Source organism: Sphaeramia orbicularis, chromosome 21 (genome assembly GCF_902148855.1).
Source record: "Sphaeramia orbicularis chromosome 21, fSphaOr1.1, whole genome shotgun sequence".
Lineage (NCBI taxonomy): Eukaryota > Metazoa > Chordata > Actinopteri > Kurtiformes > Apogonidae > Sphaeramia > Sphaeramia orbicularis.
The window spans coordinates 33,724,515-33,742,643 of NC_043977.1; the positions used below are offsets into that span (position 1 = coordinate 33,724,515).

General features: G+C 38.3%; 2 protein-coding genes across 4 annotated transcripts in view; one reads left to right on the forward strand and one right to left on the reverse strand.

Moving 5' to 3' along the window:
- Positions 1–11,941, reverse strand: part of col4a2 (collagen, type IV, alpha 2) — a 97,733-nt gene extending 85,792 nt beyond the window's left edge. For both annotated transcript variants that reach the window (XM_030124478.1, XM_030124479.1), the window contains exons 1-3: positions 11,654–11,941; positions 11,319–11,442; positions 11,172–11,223 (exon numbers count right to left, since the gene is read on the reverse strand). In XM_030124478.1, the coding sequence (XP_029980338.1) occupies positions 11,172–11,223; positions 11,319–11,389 (123 nt within the window). In that variant the 5' untranslated portion in view covers positions 11,390–11,442; positions 11,654–11,941. The remainder of the gene's footprint in view (positions 1–11,171; positions 11,224–11,318; positions 11,443–11,653) is intronic.
- A 25-nt stretch (positions 11,942–11,966) lies between these two features.
- Positions 11,967–18,129, forward strand: part of col4a1 (collagen, type IV, alpha 1) — a 60,182-nt gene continuing 54,019 nt past the window's right edge. For both annotated transcript variants that reach the window (XM_030124480.1, XM_030124481.1), the window contains exon 1: positions 11,967–12,178. In XM_030124480.1, coding sequence (XP_029980340.1) covers positions 12,107–12,178 — 72 coding nt within the window. In that variant the 5' untranslated portion in view covers positions 11,967–12,106. The remainder of the gene's footprint in view (positions 12,179–18,129) is intronic.

Below are 18,129 nucleotides of genomic sequence, written 5' to 3' on the forward strand. Positions count from 1 at the left end.
TCATTTTCATGGACTTTAATTATCACGCTGAGACTACATTTGATACGGTGGCCCAGAGGTGCAACAGGCCAAAAAATTATCCACTAGACGAAAGAAATTATCTACTACAAGGAAAAAAAAAAGAGAACAGCCTAAAAAAATTATCCACTAGATGAAAAAAATTATCTACTACAAGAAAAAAAAGAGAACAGCCCAAAAAAATTATCCAATATAAGAAAAAAAAAGAGAACAGCCTAAAAAAATTATCCACTAGATGAAAAAAATTATCTACTACAAGAAAAAAAAGAGAACAGCCCAAAAAAATTATCCAATATAAGAAAAAAAAAGAGAACAGCCTAAAAAAATTATCCACTAGATGAAAAAAATTATCTACTACAAGAAAAAAAAAGAGAACAGCCCAAAAAAAATTATCCACTAGATGAAAAAAATTATCTACTACAAGAAAAAAAAAGAGAACAGCCCAAAAAAAATTATCCACTGTAAGAAAAAAAAAGAGAACAGCCTAAAATAAATCATCCACTAGATGAAAAAAAAAATCCCCTATAAGAAAAAAAAGAGACCAGCCAAAAAAATTATCCACTAAAAGAAAAAAAAAGAGAACAGGCAAAAAAAATTATCTACTGGCCCAAAAAATTATTCACTATAAGAAAAAAAAAGAACAGGTGAAAAAAATTATCTACTATGAGAAAAAAAAAGAGAGCAGCCCAAAAAAATATCCACTATAAGAAAAAAAAAAAAACATCATCCACCTTTTCAATTACGGGGGCGCTGTTTACCCGAAAGGTGTCTTGCTTTAAAATTAAGGCCACCACAAAAAATAAAAGGATAGGCTGAAAAATTTTAAGGCTTTCGGCTAATGTGGCTAATGCTAAGGAAGTACCCCACCGGAAGTGGAGGTCGTGCGCTAAAAAATAAAGTTATTTTAAAATATAGATATTTCCATTAATATAGTTTGCAAAGCAGTTAAATGATTAAATACGGTTCCAGTGTCTGCTCAAGGTTAGGCATGGGCGTTAAATGGTTAAGGTTAGGGTTAGGGTATGGTTGGGGTTAGTTTTCAGTGGTAAATGGCCCTTGTGTGCACTGTGTGAAGGTTCGTTGCTAAGCTAATGCTAACGCGAAAAGTTGACGGCAACTTTGTGTTATTTTATCTTGAGAGGAGGAGAAGAGGAGCTTCCTGTGGAGCTCCACTATCATGGCATTGCCCATTTGTTTGCAGGTAGACCTCTCCTCCTCAACTCAAACGGAGTGTCTTTACTAACACTAGATCAAGAAGGACATTTTGTGGAGATAAAGATGTGTGCCGTGGTACCGCAGTGCCTCGGCACCTGGCAACGAGCTGAGCTGTGGTACCGAGCCATGGTACGCGGTGCCGTGCTGGGGTACCTGGCACCGAGCCGTGGTACCGCGGTACGTCGCGGCACCAGCCGAGGTGCCACGGCATCTCGCGGCATCAACCGTGGTGCCGCACCAGCCGAGGTGCCACGGTACCTCGCGGCACCAGCCGAGGTGCCACGGCACCAGGTGTCGGTGCCGCAATATGCACTTGCTGTCTCTCAACAAATGGGCGATGCCATGATAGCGGAGCTCCACAGGAAGCTCCTCTTCTCCTCCTCTCAAAATAAAATAATTTTAGAACTTCTTGTAGCGAATATTCATCAAAATGATATTGAATGTCAGGCAGTTGAACAATTCAACACCGTAATCACACAATTGTTTACTCGCACTGGTAGTTCACAAAGTTGCCGTCAACTTTTCGCGTTAGCATTAGCTTAGCAACGAACCTTCACACAGTGCACATAAGGGCCATTTACCACTGAAAACTAACCCCAACCATACCCTAACCCTAACCTTAACCATTTAACGCCCATGCCTAACCTTGAGCAGACACTGGAACCGTATTTAATCATTTAACTGCTTTGCAAACTATATTAATGGAAATATCTATATTTTAAAATAACTTTATTTTTTAGCGCACGACCTCCACTTCCGGTGGGGTACTTCCTTAGCATTAGCCACATTAGCCGAAAGCCTTAAAATTTTTCAGCCTATCCTTTTATTTTTTGTGGTGGTCTTAATTTTAAAGCAAGGCACCTTTCGGGTAAACAGCGCCCCCGTAATTGAAAAGGTGGATGATGTTTTTTTTTTCTTATAGTGGATATTTTTTTGGGCTGCTCTCTTTTTTTTTCTCATAGTAGATAATTTTTTTCACCTGTTCTTTTTTTTTTTTCTTATAGTGAATAAGTTTTTGGGCTAGTAGATAATTTTTTTTTGCCTGTTCTCTTTTTTTTTCATCTAGTGGATAATTTTTTTTGGGCTGTTCTCTTTTTTTTCTTATAGGGGATAATTTTTTTAGGCTGTTCTCTTTTTTTCTTGCAGTAGATAATTTTTTTGTCTAGTGGATAATTTTTTTAGGCTGTTCTCTTTTTTTTTCCTTATAGTGGATAATTTTTTGGGCTGTTTTACTCTTTTTTTTTTTTTCTTGTAGATAATTTTTTTCATCTCGTGGATAATTTTTTTAGGCTGTTCTCTTTTTTTTTTCTTGTAGATAATTTTTTTCATCTCGTGGATAATTTTTTTAGGCTGTTCTCTTTTTTTTCTTGTAGTAGATAATTTTTTTCATCTAGTGGATAATTTTTTTAGGCTGTTCTCTTTTTTTTTTCTTGTAGTAGATAATTTTTTTCGTCTAGTGGATAATTTTTTGGCCTGTTGCACCTCTGGGCCACCGTAATTTGAGGATTGTTATACCAAAAACTGAGAAAACTGAAGAAAAATGAACTTTTTCAGTAAAATCTATCATTAGCTGAACATAAACCAGGTATTTTCCTATAATTAATTCACTGATAGCCCTGTGATGAACTGGCAAAATGTCCAGGGTATACCCCGCCTTCGCCCATAAGTAGCTGGGATAGGTTCCAAGCGACCCCCGTGACCCTAGTGAGGATAAAGCGGGTTCAGATAATGAATGAAGGAATGAATAATTCACTGATCGTGTATATGTTCATAAAAGCTCAGATTAAAGTTGAGGGTTATTATATCAAAACAGAGAAAACAGAAGAATAAGTAACTTTTTCTGTCAAATCTATCATTAAATGAACATAAACCAAGTGATTCCATCCACTGTCATTGATCCAACTCCAGGGGTTTTACTGGTGAATCAAGGTTGTAGAAGATGACGATGTTTCCACTGCAACTATGGAGCCTCTGAGCATCCAAATGGGTCATATCTGATGACCATGAAAAGATGAAACAACCTGCATTTTACACTAATGATTTACATGTATTGATAGAATTAACGGATCTAAACTTATTAAACATTTTACATCAATAGATGCTTTTGGTCACTGGTTGATATTTGGGTCTTTATGGGTTAAACAAGCAGACACCAGTGTGACCTCCTTCTTTGATTTTGATTTGATGGATTCCAGATTCACATATTGAAAGTTTAGAAAATAATATGTGACTGAATGCAGTGAACGTGGATCTACAGCATGTTCAGAAATGAGGTCAACACTGACAGACTGTTTTACAAGTAAAATATAGAGACAAAGACTTTTCAATCACAACTATAACAATTACAGAATTTGTATTTGATTGAAGAAAAATGACTCATACAACTAGTGCTCAAAAATTCAAGACAACACCTTGAGCTTTTATATCAGCTCTATCAATGACACAACTCAGAGTTCACACCATGAAAACACAACACGGTAAGTACTCCTGGAATAGTCCAACTATGTGGGGCACTGCAGGGATTGTAAAGAAACTCTGACATATTTAACTCCACCCCGTTTCCTTTTCCTGTTTAGAGAGCTTCTCTGGATAATCTATTTTCTTTTCACACAATTCTGACCTCAGGATGTGTCCCATAAAATCGAAGTTCACTGAGACCACAGATAAACACAGACCATAATCTCCACACGTGTGAAAAAGCAAATTAGGCACAACTGCACATATCCTGTTAATGTGGAGCCACAAATCTTTACAAGTATCCCCTGTTGTACCTTTGAAACAAATCCCCTATAGAATTGACTCACTAATGCACTGCTCATATCTAGCCTTGCTTCCGTATAATGGTCAAGTGAACATAAGGAGAACTTCAAATGCATTTCGGACGACTGTTTTATGGTATTATCAAAAGGCGTATGCATGGCTGTAATATGCAGAGAAGAAGCCATAAACCAAGTGACTGTGGAGGATGCTTCTTTCATAGAGGACATGAAGGAATAATTTGATCTTCCTCATCTGTCCACATGTTGCTGTCATTCTTTTATGCATCGCAGGATTAGCCTCTTCTTTATCTAACAGAACTGTCAACAGCTGATCAGCCATATGAGTTTAAAGTTCACTACATCAGAACTTATTTAGAAAATTGTTTCTTCTATCTTCTAGGAATTACCAGGTCCAGGAGAATACTACTAGAACATGGATATCCACCCTTTCTTTCTGCAGCTATCTCCTCTTGTTCCAAAAAAAAGACAAATATGAGGATAACTGAGCTGACACTGCTTCTTGCTGCAATGAAAAAGAAAGCAGTTGAAACACATTTTATGGAGTCTCAACAGTGATCTGTACTGCAAACTCTGATAACCACTATGATCTACAAAACCTTGTAGGGATTTATTTTCTTTAGCCTGTAGGGTAAAGAAGAAGTGGAGGATACTTGTTTCCTCTCAGACCTTTAGTCATAATATACTGAAAAGTATGTATTTTTGACCAGTGACAAAAAATATTATTACACTGAAAAGTTTTAAGGGCTTTAACTCTTATTTGAAAAAGGCACAAACCACTGAAAGTGAGAATAAAATTGCATCGAGAAAGAACCATTTACAATGCAATGCTTCCATACACTAATGGAAACACGGCTACTTTGTTTAATGTGTTTCACACATGCACTTTAAAAGGGAGTCTCTGCACCAATGACGGCAAAGAGCCAAGCTCACCAGGCCTTTATTACTGTCACAATGGCGAACCGTAGAGACTATGGTTAACAAAAGAAAAAAGCTTTTCCTGAGAAAACAATACCTAAGCCAACAATAAGATACACATAATGTACAATCATTTACATCTGAACACAAACGCCTTTCCATCCACAAAAACTTTACATGATGAGAAGGTCAGAAAGGTCTGGTTTTGAGAGACAACACCTCAGTGGAAACTTGTTTCTTTTTTATTTGCATCCATACCTACACACAGCAGTGATAGGGAAGCCCCACACATGAGCCTCTCATCCAAGGCTGTGGTTTCCTGCAGCACAACACAATGGGCTCTTCCCCTAATTGTTGAACCCAGGCACTCTCTATATCACAGCCACTATTTTGGCAGGGGATGTGCGGGTCATTTTTCTACCCTTATCATGAGCAGACATCTTCCCATTGCCCCGGACACACGTCTTCCTCCTCCATAAAGCAATCACACTTGAGAGGTCAGTCACGTGTCGGCTTTCCAGTGGGTGACCCCTCTGCACATCAAGCATTCACATTTAGATGCAGGTTTATGCTTTCAAGCTCCCACATGAGTCAGGCGGCTGTGTAACTAATGTGAGCTGCTTTTCCATCATTTGCATCATTTTCCTATTCTCCTATGGATATTTGAAACATGCTGAGTTTGATTTAGTTTGACTGCGTGGTTGCAATGGAATTCTGTGCCAAAAAGTCACATGCAGAAACAACATTCATCACAATCCTCCACTTAGAGATAATTGCTAAAGCAGACGCTGCTGCTACGCTTCCAGGTACTGTAAGAATCCGAGGCCAAAAATCTCCCCCCTCTGAAGTCACAACTCCCACATCCGCTATCAGCATCATTGCCCCAAACACATCTTGAAATATATTTTCAAACACACGAGAATCAAACCCTCTGAAAGCGTCCTATACGAAACATCCTGTTATCGTTACTGTCTCAAGAGCCTTCCTTCCTTCGCTAGCGGTCACTGATAATGGTATTTGTGTGCATGGGTTATGTGTGTGTGGGAAAGTGGTTCACATTCATCCACAGAATCAAGCTTTTGCTCTCAAGAAAGCAGGGGATTCATTTTCCCACTGAGAGCCACCCCACCTCAGTGTTAGATCTAGAGCAGGAAATCCTTACAAAATAGGTTCCACTGATGTACTGTCGAAACATTCCAGAGACTCAGTAATGTGGCATCAGAGAAAGAGCTGTTGCAACTCAATATGCTGAAATTGTTACCTCAAATAGTCCTATTTATTTACAACAGTAGGCAAAAACAGAAAATTGATCATTACAAATTACATCTGATTACAAAAACTTTGAGAATGGTATTTCTGATTTTCTACGGGGAATTCCACATGTAAAAGATCACATGCAAACAGATGGTGGGAAACATTTGTAGGACACAGGGGCTGAGGTCTGTTTCAAAGAACTGAAACAGTCCCATGAGTCAGATTTGGATTCAATATGAAACAGAAACATATTGAGATTCATCTTCTGGAAAACATCATAGAGTGATGTATGATTGGTTACAGCTTTCCGCACCTTTTGTAAAAATAAAATCATCTCTTTAACTTAAACATCACCAGCAGCTCATAACTATGGAAACTGACCTATTAATCTGCCACTTCTGTTATCTGAACAGACTGAAAGTTATTAACAAAGGCAGACAGGGCTTCCTCTCCACAGTAGAATTAAAATGTATATTTATTTTACTAAAACTAACTCATGTAAGGTGTTTTTTTCATTTGATGGTTACTTTCAGAGCACAAAGATGTTGTCAGACTAAATTTAGACCTGCTGTCTCCTCATTTCACCGCCTTGCAGCAAAGCTGAACAATAGACAGAGGACTTCAGCCATGTCACAAGCTTTTAATCGAGCCCTGACCAAATTTTATAAAGGACATACACAAGGGAGCCTTTTCATCAGACCAAGAAAATAACCCTTCATCTGATTGCCTTGAGTATGATATTAAATACCTTACAGAAAGCAAGAAACATCTGATGTCCTGTACAAGCTGTAGCAAACAGAGAAGCAAATTACACTCACATGTTACAAACTCAAAAACAAACACAAACATGGTGCACACATGGTTTGAGCTTATAAAAGTGGATTTGATAAAAAGGAAAAATTAAGTAGGCCATGAAACACAAGTTGTTCTTGAGAGAGGGGGAGAATAAAAAGTGAGAAAGTCATTACAGTTTGTATGGGTTCTTATCAGGGTCAGTAAAAAAACACACTTTGAGGCCAACATGAGACAGTAAAATCCAAACCTGGGTGCTGGACTAGCATACTGTTGGAGTTCTGTGTTCAGACTAGGGGTTGTACAGACTAGTTGACTTTACTTCTCTGTGTTGACACTTTAAAGATGCCATTCCCTAAATAAAGACTATGTGATTACGGCACTAATGACCTGTCGGCCTCAGACAGAAAACAAAAGGCTCGAGGAAAAAGTTGACCAACTTTTTGGACCACACCATCCAAGTGGAAGGAAAGCAGCGCATCACTGCTCTGCAACCAAACACCCTACATTTCCATCGTGAAAAACCTGCTGCGGGTGGAGTTTTTCCATTTGGCCAAACCCACTTAGCTGTGCCCCCCACAAGCACCACAAATTAAATAAATCTGTATGTGGCAATCATGCAACAACCCATGTTGATGCACCATTCCTTTTACAAACCAGAATCAAAAAGCAAAAACTATGACTGAGCAAGATTGTGACAGCGAGGAGTAGGCTTAAAGGCTAGATCATTATTTTCCTCCCAAAGTATCGGTAATTGTTCTGTCATACTTAAATTTATCAGTTTATCAAACTGATCTGTGGTTGAGTTTACCTCAAGTTTGGAAATACTTTGTAGAATGGTTTTAACCACTTATGTCAGGCCATTTAAATTAATGAAGTGTCTATTGCCACCATACTGTGGGACTAACTTTCTCATTTGTCTGTTACCACAGAGCCAAGCAGTGCCTTTGTTATACTGTGTGTAGACTGGTTAAAAGCAGGGAAAAGCTAATGTAACAGTTACCGGAGCCTACGTCCAGGCAACAATGATCATGGTATTTTTCTTTTGCGGATTCTAAAAGTTGTGCATCCATACACGTATAGTTTCAAGAAATATCTGCGTCCAGGCGGAAACAGAACTGGGTTAAAATGGTGTAATACGTATACCACACCTATATGTGGCGCTGTACCCAAACACAGACAGAGCCGCAGGATACACTAAAATCATAGAAGAATGCAGAGAGCATGTGCATTAGGTTAAGTCCGGGGTTTTCTTCTTCTGGTCATGTGGTGCTATGGTGTGATCATTGCCTATAAATACGGCAACACCAGGGCAGTGCTGTGAGATTTTTCCGCTCTGGGACTCATTCGCCAGGGTACTGACGATGCCGGTGTCATGTGGACAAAACACCAAAATGATATTAAACTTTTGCAGATTGACAGAATTTTGTTGCTGTGTGTATACGCCATATATCACCACAGTACTGTGGCAACAAGAGGCTAATTAGTTCATGGAAGAGAATCCATGATTGGCTCTGTGGCAACAAAATGTCATTACTGTTTATTGTCACAGTACAAATGCTAACATTTGATTGGTTCTGTGGCAATAGACAAACCAATATTTCGTGCCGAGGTACTGTGGCAGTAGCCATTGCCTTTAATTAAACAAGAAGAAGAACCAGAGGGATTTAAAATGAGCCACAGTTCCACAGTGAACAAGAGAAGATGAAGTTTTCAACAGAAAGTTGGTTTCACAAACTAATAAAAAGGTCAACTTGAAAAAACTCAAAGTTGGAGGATATGAAAGGCTGGGACAGCGATACCAGCTCAGTAAAAAAGACACTGCCACAGAAGTATAAACAGCCTATAGGACAAAAAAAGGCAGACACAATATTTAATTGGACTGCTTTTAAATTTGATTATGGGATGCATTCATAACGAAACGTTCATTTCCATCCAGAGTTGGACAAAAAAAAATGTTGCATCTATGATAAGATTCTCACTGCGGTTCAGGTCTGGACTCTGTGGAGGTCAATCCATGTGTGAAAATCATGTCTCATCCTCCCTGAACCAGTCTTTCTTAATCTGATCCTGATGAATCTTGGTATTATCATTTTAGAATATATCTGTGTCAGCAGGGAATATAAAAATCTACTGATGTCCAGAGCTGGTCATTCAGTATGTTCAGGTTCAGCTGATCTGGACTCATAAGGTTGTGAACCTAGACCTGACCAAGTCAAGCAACTGCAGATCACAACACTGCCCCCATAGGCTTGTACTATAGGCACTTGGCATGATTGGTAATCACTTCATCTGCCTCTCTTCTAACTTTTGTGCCCATCACCCTGGAACAGGGTCAGTCTGGACTCATCAGACCACATGACCTTTTCCACTGAAACACAGTCCAGTCTTTATGTTCTCTATCAAACTGATGGTTGTGAATAAAATGACAAGATACTCACTGCATCAGAGTTAAAGATCGAACATGTTGATCACTGTAGTAAATATTCAGTGGAAGTGTCTTTACCTTTACCTGTATAGTTAGTCAGATCCATGTGGAACTCTGTTTTTAGCCAGACAGCGTACACTACAGGTATATTCTAATGGATAAGGTCACTCACTGACTTGACACATGCACTTATACAAACCCGTCAATGTAAAGTATGTGGATACACATCCCACATAATGATCACAGCAGGACACAGATATGTTGGGCAGGCAAAGTTCTTCATTGAGCTCACATTACTACAATCTAGTATCAGATTAACCTAAATATGAACAATGAAATAAAACATGGACCTTGATTTGGGGATTTCATATGTGAAAAATAAAGCTACAAAATCAGATTTTATTCTTTAACTATGGAACATAAACACAACACATTTATGTTGGATATTTGGAAGGTAAGCACGACAAAGTGATTGGATCTCATTAACAAAACAGCATGATTTAGCAGACTCTTCAGACTTGCAAGACACACATAACACTATTTAACAAATACCAAATCTATATTACTCTTTAATGCACTATTACCAGTAAAATGAATGTCTGCAGAAAGTGTGCAAACTCACTACTAATCCTCTGTTTGTCATTCCTTCTCAAAGTCTTGGAGTTAATATTTAATAATATCAAACCTAAAATCTCCAGACATCAGGGGGTTGGTTGCTAGGAGCAATTTGAGGGTTCACTCAAAAAGTTAAGGACGGATTTGGATAAAAATTTCAGGAAATGTTGATACTGGCACAAGGAACAAATGATTACATTTTGGTGGTGATCGGGGTACACTGGGCAGCACTGATCTGCCTTGGTGGAGGTCTGCGCTCTCTGAGTGCTTTTCCAGTTTTCATTATGGATCAGTCTGTGCTCAAATGTGGTGTAGAGCCTGAAACACTACAACTAGCTGTGCAGCTCAGATACACAGGTGTAAAACTTTATGAGTGTGTTGGCTCTACTGTATCATTTTGCAAAGTCTTTTGTGAATAGTTCCTTAGAATGGAACAGATTGCATCCTCAAATGCACAATTTATGGCTCTTTAGTGGCGCAATCCATTGTTTGTGAGTTTAGGCTTAAAGGTTTAAGGATTTCCCTTCTGAGGAACAAGAATATTTGTAGAAACTTTTAAAGCAATCCATCCAAAATTTGACAAGATGCTTTTTTTTCAGTCTGAACCAAAGACAAACTAACTCAATGGAACACCATACACCTGTCTCATTAAAAATATGCGTGTGAGAGTTTAGCAAACCACATTTTAATATACCATGAGAAAATTGTAACCAAAGTTTTATCATCCAGCCTCAGGGGACATGACCCCACCCCTCCTCAGTCCGTGCCAGCCAGAGCACAATCCAACATAACACCATATGTTTTCCCAATTTTCATTTATTTGTTTTACAACAGCAAAACAATTTGATGTCCTAATTCCAAGCAGTAAACTTGCAACATGAGTCACTCCTACAGAAACTGTTTTGAGTTTTGCTGCTATTTACCAGCATGCAAAGCCAAAAACCCTCCTCCTGCAGAAACTCCCCACAGCAGACCCTCCCACTGTCAGCGCCCAGAAGGCTGCATGTGCCTGGCGAGAAGCTCCGAGGCGCACAAACACAAACTAAACCTGCAAACACAATCGGGTTCATTTTTGCTCTAATTGTAAACAGGCTGTAGTGTGAAAGTGAAAGCCTGTGTGTAGAAATGAGTAACAGGTGGGACAGGGGACTTACTGCGTGCGCTCCGGAGATGAGGATGGCGATGGAGAGGTACAGGAGCAGCAGCCTGTAGTGAATGAAAGTCACATCCATCCATCAATAGAGCTCAGATATTGATCCATAAACCATGTGGCGGTGCTCTGCAATGACATCTGCTCATACCTTAGACTCTTCAGTACAGTAGTGTGTTGTTGTCCCTGCATGGTCCCACTCACGCAGACTTTCAGCTTCATTCCCACGCCGCTGGTTTCGTTGTAGAAGCACTTTTACAGCATGACTGCCCGACCTGACGCACACCAACACTCCCAAAGTGAACACTCACTGGATACGCACGAATACGCACACTTTACCTGCCTGATCAGTGTCTGAATTAACTGTCATTTAGTCTGTTTCCTGCACCGATGTGACTCATCTACATAAAATTGAACATTTAAGTTCTATTTTTTCAAGATTTTAGTTAATTATTAGTCATAATTTGGATAAAACGCGTTACTTACAGTCACCCCAGGCTTGTGCGCAATGGTTGGATGAAGGAATGAAGGCACCACGGGGGCAGAGATGTGCGCTCCCCCTGCTGAAGTTTTTTTTTTTTTTTTTTTTTTTTAGACAGGTACCCACAAAACCTGCTCAAATATTCACACAAATATACCAAAGTCTGTAGAGTAGTCCCTCTCCTTACCGAGAAAAGTCAAAGTGTTTGTAACTGCAAGACTGCGTCCTTTAGCACGGGCGAGGGTGGTCTCTTTTTTTGGGAGGTGGGGGGTGTGGTGCAACAGAAACAAGACCAAGTTACATTGATCAGAACCTCATATCGTCTCGGACAAAGATGCAGCCAACGGTGCTGCCCGAGCTCTCCCGATAAGTCGAGAATTACCTGAGGAAAAAACAGGACAAGCAGCGGTCCACAGGTGGTTCTTGCGCGCACCGTGTTTCCACTGCGCACCGCCACGATGCTGTTACCGTCCGGCACCCTGTTCCTGCTGGCGGCTGTCTGCTCAAGTTTGGACCTGACAAAGGCTGAGGTAGGTGCTTGAGGGATATGCTACGTTCTTGGTTGAAATGATGGGTATTGTGCGTAAAAGTTAGCACATGAGTAAGAAAAAGGGTTTGAGACGATGAGACAGAGATTGTTCCAGACTTTCCTAACGCGCTCATGTGCTTTTTGTGGTCCAACTTACTGCTTAAGTTTGATGTTTATTAATGGTTTTGTATTTTATTTAATACTATGATTTGTGTTTTTTGTGAGGCTGAGGACAGTTATTTTCTTTTGGCCATGGGGATCCAAACATTGTGGTGGATGTGCTCCCAGTCCAGCCTCCTCCACTTCTGCTTCAGAGGAGCAGAGGGAGAGGGAGAGGGTGGGGCAGAGGGGTGTACAGTAGCAGAAGTTTGTAAGAGAGAGAGAGAGAGAGAAAGAGAGAGAGAGGAGGGGGATAGTAGAGAATACTGTACAGCAGGGGTGTCAAACTCATTTTAGTTCAGGGGCCACATTCACCCCAATAAGATCTCCAGTGGGCCAGACCAGTAAAATAATAACAGTGAAATTAAAGTAAAATTAAATGATGTCAGTGTTTACATCTATAACATTACTTTAAAAATCTGAATAACATGGACAACTTCAAATGTCTTAAGAAAAACAGGTGCAATTTTAACAATATTCTGCCTCAGTTTATCACATGCACGTTACAGCTTACTTAACAATTACAAAAACACAAAATATTTCCCAACAGGCAGAATATTGGTAAAATTTCACTTAAATCTCTTAAGACATTTCAGATTGTTCATATTTATTCAGGTTATTCACATTTTTAGAAAAAGGAAAGTTTGTCGATGTAAACATTTTCATGTAATTTTCCTTTTTTTTTTACACTAAAAAGATGAGAAAATTTGCGTTAGTCATTATTTATAGGTTACTACCATAGTATTTTACTGGATTGACCCACATGAGATTATATTTGTCTGTATGTGGAGCCTGAATTAAAATGATTTTAACACCACTGATTGTTAATATCTTCAGTGTAATTTTTGCATTTCACAAATTTATCCCAAGGGTCGGACTGGACCCTTTGGAGGGCCGGATTTGGCCCCCGGGCCGCATGTTTGACACCAGTGCTGTACAGAGATGTGCATTGAGCAATCTTTAATTGTGGGTGATACTCATACTTGCTGCTTCAACTGCTATGAGTTACATGACAAGTACATAAAAAGGAAATATCAGTGGCATGTGATTTGGATATGAACACATTCCTCTTTTTATTCCTATTTACACACATCAATAATCACCTTTGACCTGGTGCAACGATTACATACTGAGTCCCAGTTAGACTTTATCTATCAAGAATAACTCACATTGTCGTAATCATTTCATGAGAAGAAGTAAGAAGAAGTTTTATTCCAACTTTATGGGCAACAGTGTACTTTTACTCATGTACTGTACTTATATACATACACTGACTGGTCAAAATAAAAAGTTCCCAACTGGAATTAACCAAGATAAGATAAGATAAGATAAGATATGACTTTACTTGTCCCACATGGGGAAATTCTTATCTTATCTTATCTTATCTTATCTTATCTTATCTTATCTTATCTTATCTTATCTTATCTTATCTTATCTAATCTTATCTTGCCCAATAGGTACATATGTTTACCAGGGAACATAAAGACTGGACAATACAAGAATTAATCAGGTTGAAGTTGTGAACGAGTGGTTCAATGAGCATGAGATGTCATTTTCAGACTTGGATGGGCCGCCACAGAGTCCAGACCTGAACCCCATTGAGAATCTTTGGGATGTTCTTGAGAACATTTTTACAAAGCAATGTGATTCTTCCATCATTAATACAAGATGTTGGCAAAAATTAATCCAGCATGATGGAAATAAATTTTGGAACATTTATTGTGGCATTGCACAATCATTACAAGGCATAATGAATACCATACCGAATAATGTCCAATGTAATCAAAGTTAAAGGCAATCTATTTATTTATTTATTTATTTATTTATTTATTTATTTATTTATTTTCCAGACAAATGTACTTCCTATTTCACTATATTTGTCTGGGCTGTATTTACTTTTCACATTACAACTATTGAAAACCATGTATCTCCAAACGCACTGATTTTGGAAGATTGTAATTATCTGAATGATGACATTTTCCTCCATGGCTACTTTTTAAGTTCAATAAATTATATAAATTATATTATATTATATTTTTTTATTCTCCTGGAAATGATAGAAAATGCATTATCTCAAAGCTGTAAACAGGGATTTTGTAAACAAATCAACTAGTTAGTATGGGCTGAACCTTAAACATGTACAGAAGCAAAATGCAGTATCAGATTAATTGAACAGTAATATGACTCCAAAAACATGACATATAATTGTAAAACCCTCACATGGACCATTTTATTGCACAGGGATTGCTTTAATTTTCATATTTTAAGTGGATTTTATTGATACTTGCATACTTTAATTGAAGAAAATGTTCTGAATGTGCAACTTTTACTGGAGTATTTTCATTGTTCTTCCACTGCTCATCAATCAGACTGGACAGAAGTGGAGATTTTAGAACAAACCTATTTAAACAGTTACTGTTCTGCATGTTTATGGGTGGTTTTTCATTATACTGCTCAGTCTTAAAGTTTGGGTGGAGACTTATGTTTCTGACTCTGAAGTGGAAATCCAGGTGATGGAGAAGAACCATTGATGTACAGCATTCACTGTGGTAGATATGGAAAAAAAGGCTCATAAATGTTTAGTATTCTTGCACAACAGAGTGTTGTGTGATATTTCAGAGAAAATTTACACCTCACAAGGGAGCCATGGTGTTATTCTGTGGGAGTGTCTCCATTTTCCGGGGTGTTTAAGGATACATTTCTAGATGTGATGGATTGTGGCTGTGAGCTGTCACCATTAAATACCAACAAAAATGTAGTTTTCAAGGCTTGCCGGGCTTATACATCCATCTACTGTCAGTACTGGTTGATAATGTAGCAGAGTGGCTTTGACATGTCCTTTTCCAGATGGGCATTATCTTCTTTCATTAGTCGTGAATGTAATTCATCTCCCTTTTCAAGGATCAGACAACATCCGGTTAAACTAAACAGCTGAAGCAACTTTTATCTATCGCCTGTTAGATTTTGAAACACATACATGAGGCAGACAAAAGACATCTGGAATAGAACAACCCCATGAGAGGAGAGGGGAGGAGAGAGAGAGGTGTATATTTGGTTGGACATCATCCTGTTAGTGATCAGATGACACCAGAGAAAGTGGAATCATTTAACATTCAGGATTTATTTGCATATTTTCTATCCACTGATGGACATTCACAACAGGAAGTTTATAAACATGTCAGGAACATAGATTTCCTCATTCATTATGTCCAGTATTACAAGTCTATTGATGCACAGATCATCCTTCTTTTAGAGATGCACTGATATATCGGCTGCACATCGGTATCTGCTGTTGTTTGCTGATATCAGCCAATACTGGCGTTAGCATATAAGATGTCTTTTCACAGATGGCAGTGGAGGATATTCAGCAAGAAACAAAAACAGAAAGTAGCATCCATGTTGGCCAAAGTGTCATTTTGAATACTGGTATTGGCATCAGCCTGGTATTTTATAATCCCATGGTTCTCAACCTTTTTTGGCTCGTGACACCATTTTAACATCACAAATTTCTGACGACCCCAGACATTCAAAACAGAGACTTTTTTTTTTTTGGTAAAATGAATTTGTTTTTGATCATGTAATAGTTTGCTATACTGTGCTGCAAATAAAGGTTAATTTTAGATGACATTTAGGCTATATAATGTATATTATTATGGATGGAGGCAGAAAAGCCAGGTGTAGATTACCGCACAAAGTGAGAATTTTATTTTCCTTGGTCAGGATATGGACAGTCAGTCCAGCTTGGATTTACAAGGCTGACAATTAATACTGAACAAACAATAACTCAAACTACGAATTATGAAAGAGCTGCAGCATCTGAAACCGACCACAAAGAACATTTGAAAGATAAACAGTACCACAGTGCTTCAGTTTCAGCTTCAGTTTGTCTTTTATGCATTGGGATCATCTCTCTCAACTCACAATATATTTTTTTATTAGTAAGTTTTTGTTTTTATTTTTATCAATTACTAGAAATTTCAGGTGACCCCATTTGAGTTCCAGGCGACCCCACGTGGGGTCCCGACCCCAAGGTTGAAAAACACTGTTATAATCCATGCATCCCTTCTTTCCTTCTGAATGAGCACAAATCTAATCATATACATATATGAAATACAGCACAGCATCATGCCCTACCATTGGTGAATCATTCTATTAAGCTGATGCCAGTCAACAAGGCCGATATGGGCTGATAATGGTGATTCACAGATAAAAGAACAACTTCTGCCTTTCCAACAGGGTGATTTATTCTGTATAAAAATTAATAATCTCTCATGACCACTTTTCACAAGCACACCTCAAGTGGTCCAGAAACTGAGTGAGGAGGGAAGTGTAAATTTACAGGAAATTATGACACTGCAAGGGCAGAGGTCATGCGACATTGATATAACTTACCAAAATAAAAGCTCATCAAAATGCAAAAATAAGTGTAATCACTTAAAAGTAATAGAAAAATAATATAAGCAGACATGGAACACAGATTTGGTGAAATATAAAACTTACAATTACACATTGGTTACATATCCACCGATCAGATTTGGCGATTCAACTTATTAATCTTAACCTAATGTGTTTATTTGCTTATTGTTTGTGTAATCTGCACCTGCATTAATCTGGTATGAGGAATCAGTGTTTTTTCTGATGCTAACTCAAGGAACAGTGTTGGTGTGTTTACATTTCATTGTCTTCATATACACAGGAAGGTGACGTTGGCTGCATATCAGAGCCTCCTTCAGAGTCTCCTCCTCTCCTTGTTTAGGCTCCTTCACAATCAGTGAGGCTAAAGTAAGGTCAAAAAGGAAAACAAAGTGTAAACACCATGCTTAACTTTGTGATAACCTTAAGTCCGGAGAGCATGACAAACTGTCAGATTGTTATTTGTGAGTCGCCAGCACAATGTAATTCAAGCATCAGTAGGGATACAGATAGTAACAAGTGTACTAACAAAAGTAACATTCAGTTTCTTAAGAAAGTGATTTTGACCATCTCACAATTACCAGTAAGGAGACTGAACAATTTTTTAACAAGTGGTGCCAACTCCCCCCCCCCCATTGCATGTATTGTAGCTTATTTTGGCATTGATCCAACTAATGTCATCATGTCTATGCATTTGGTGATGTCAGCATATCAATTACCTCTATATATGTAGCAAGTTTGAAGTAAATTGAAACAAATTTCATGTTTTTATAGACATTTGAAATTTCACGTATTCTCAATAAATGGGGGGAAAAAAGATTTTAAAAATTCATAAAAAATTAGAACTTTGACCTACTTTTCCCAAAACGTAACCACATTTATTCTAGGTTACTGGCAATGTATAAACCCAATTTGGTATGAATTCAACCAATAATTTTGCAGCTGCAGACATGTGAAATTTTGCCCATTATAAGTAAATGGGGAAAAAAAGGCTTTAAAAATGCATTAAAAAATTGAACTTTGACCTACTTTTCACAAAATGTAATGACATCTATTCTGGGTCACTGGCAATCTATAAATCCAATTTGGTATGAATTCAACCACTAATTTTGCTGCTGGAGTGTTAACAAACAAACAAACAAATCGAACTAAAAACAATACCTCTTGCCTCCCCTTCAGGGGGCAGGATAATAATAGGCAAATTTGTCCTCACCCTTACTCCAGTTTTTCTTTTCATCATTTAAACCTTAATCAATTTCCCGTCTGTTTATAAAATATATCAACAGAATGGACCTTTTCTCTCTTGGCGGTCATTTAATCTGGCCAGTATGAGTCATGTGTAATTCCTGGAGGAGGAGGAGGAGGATGGGCAGATTAGTG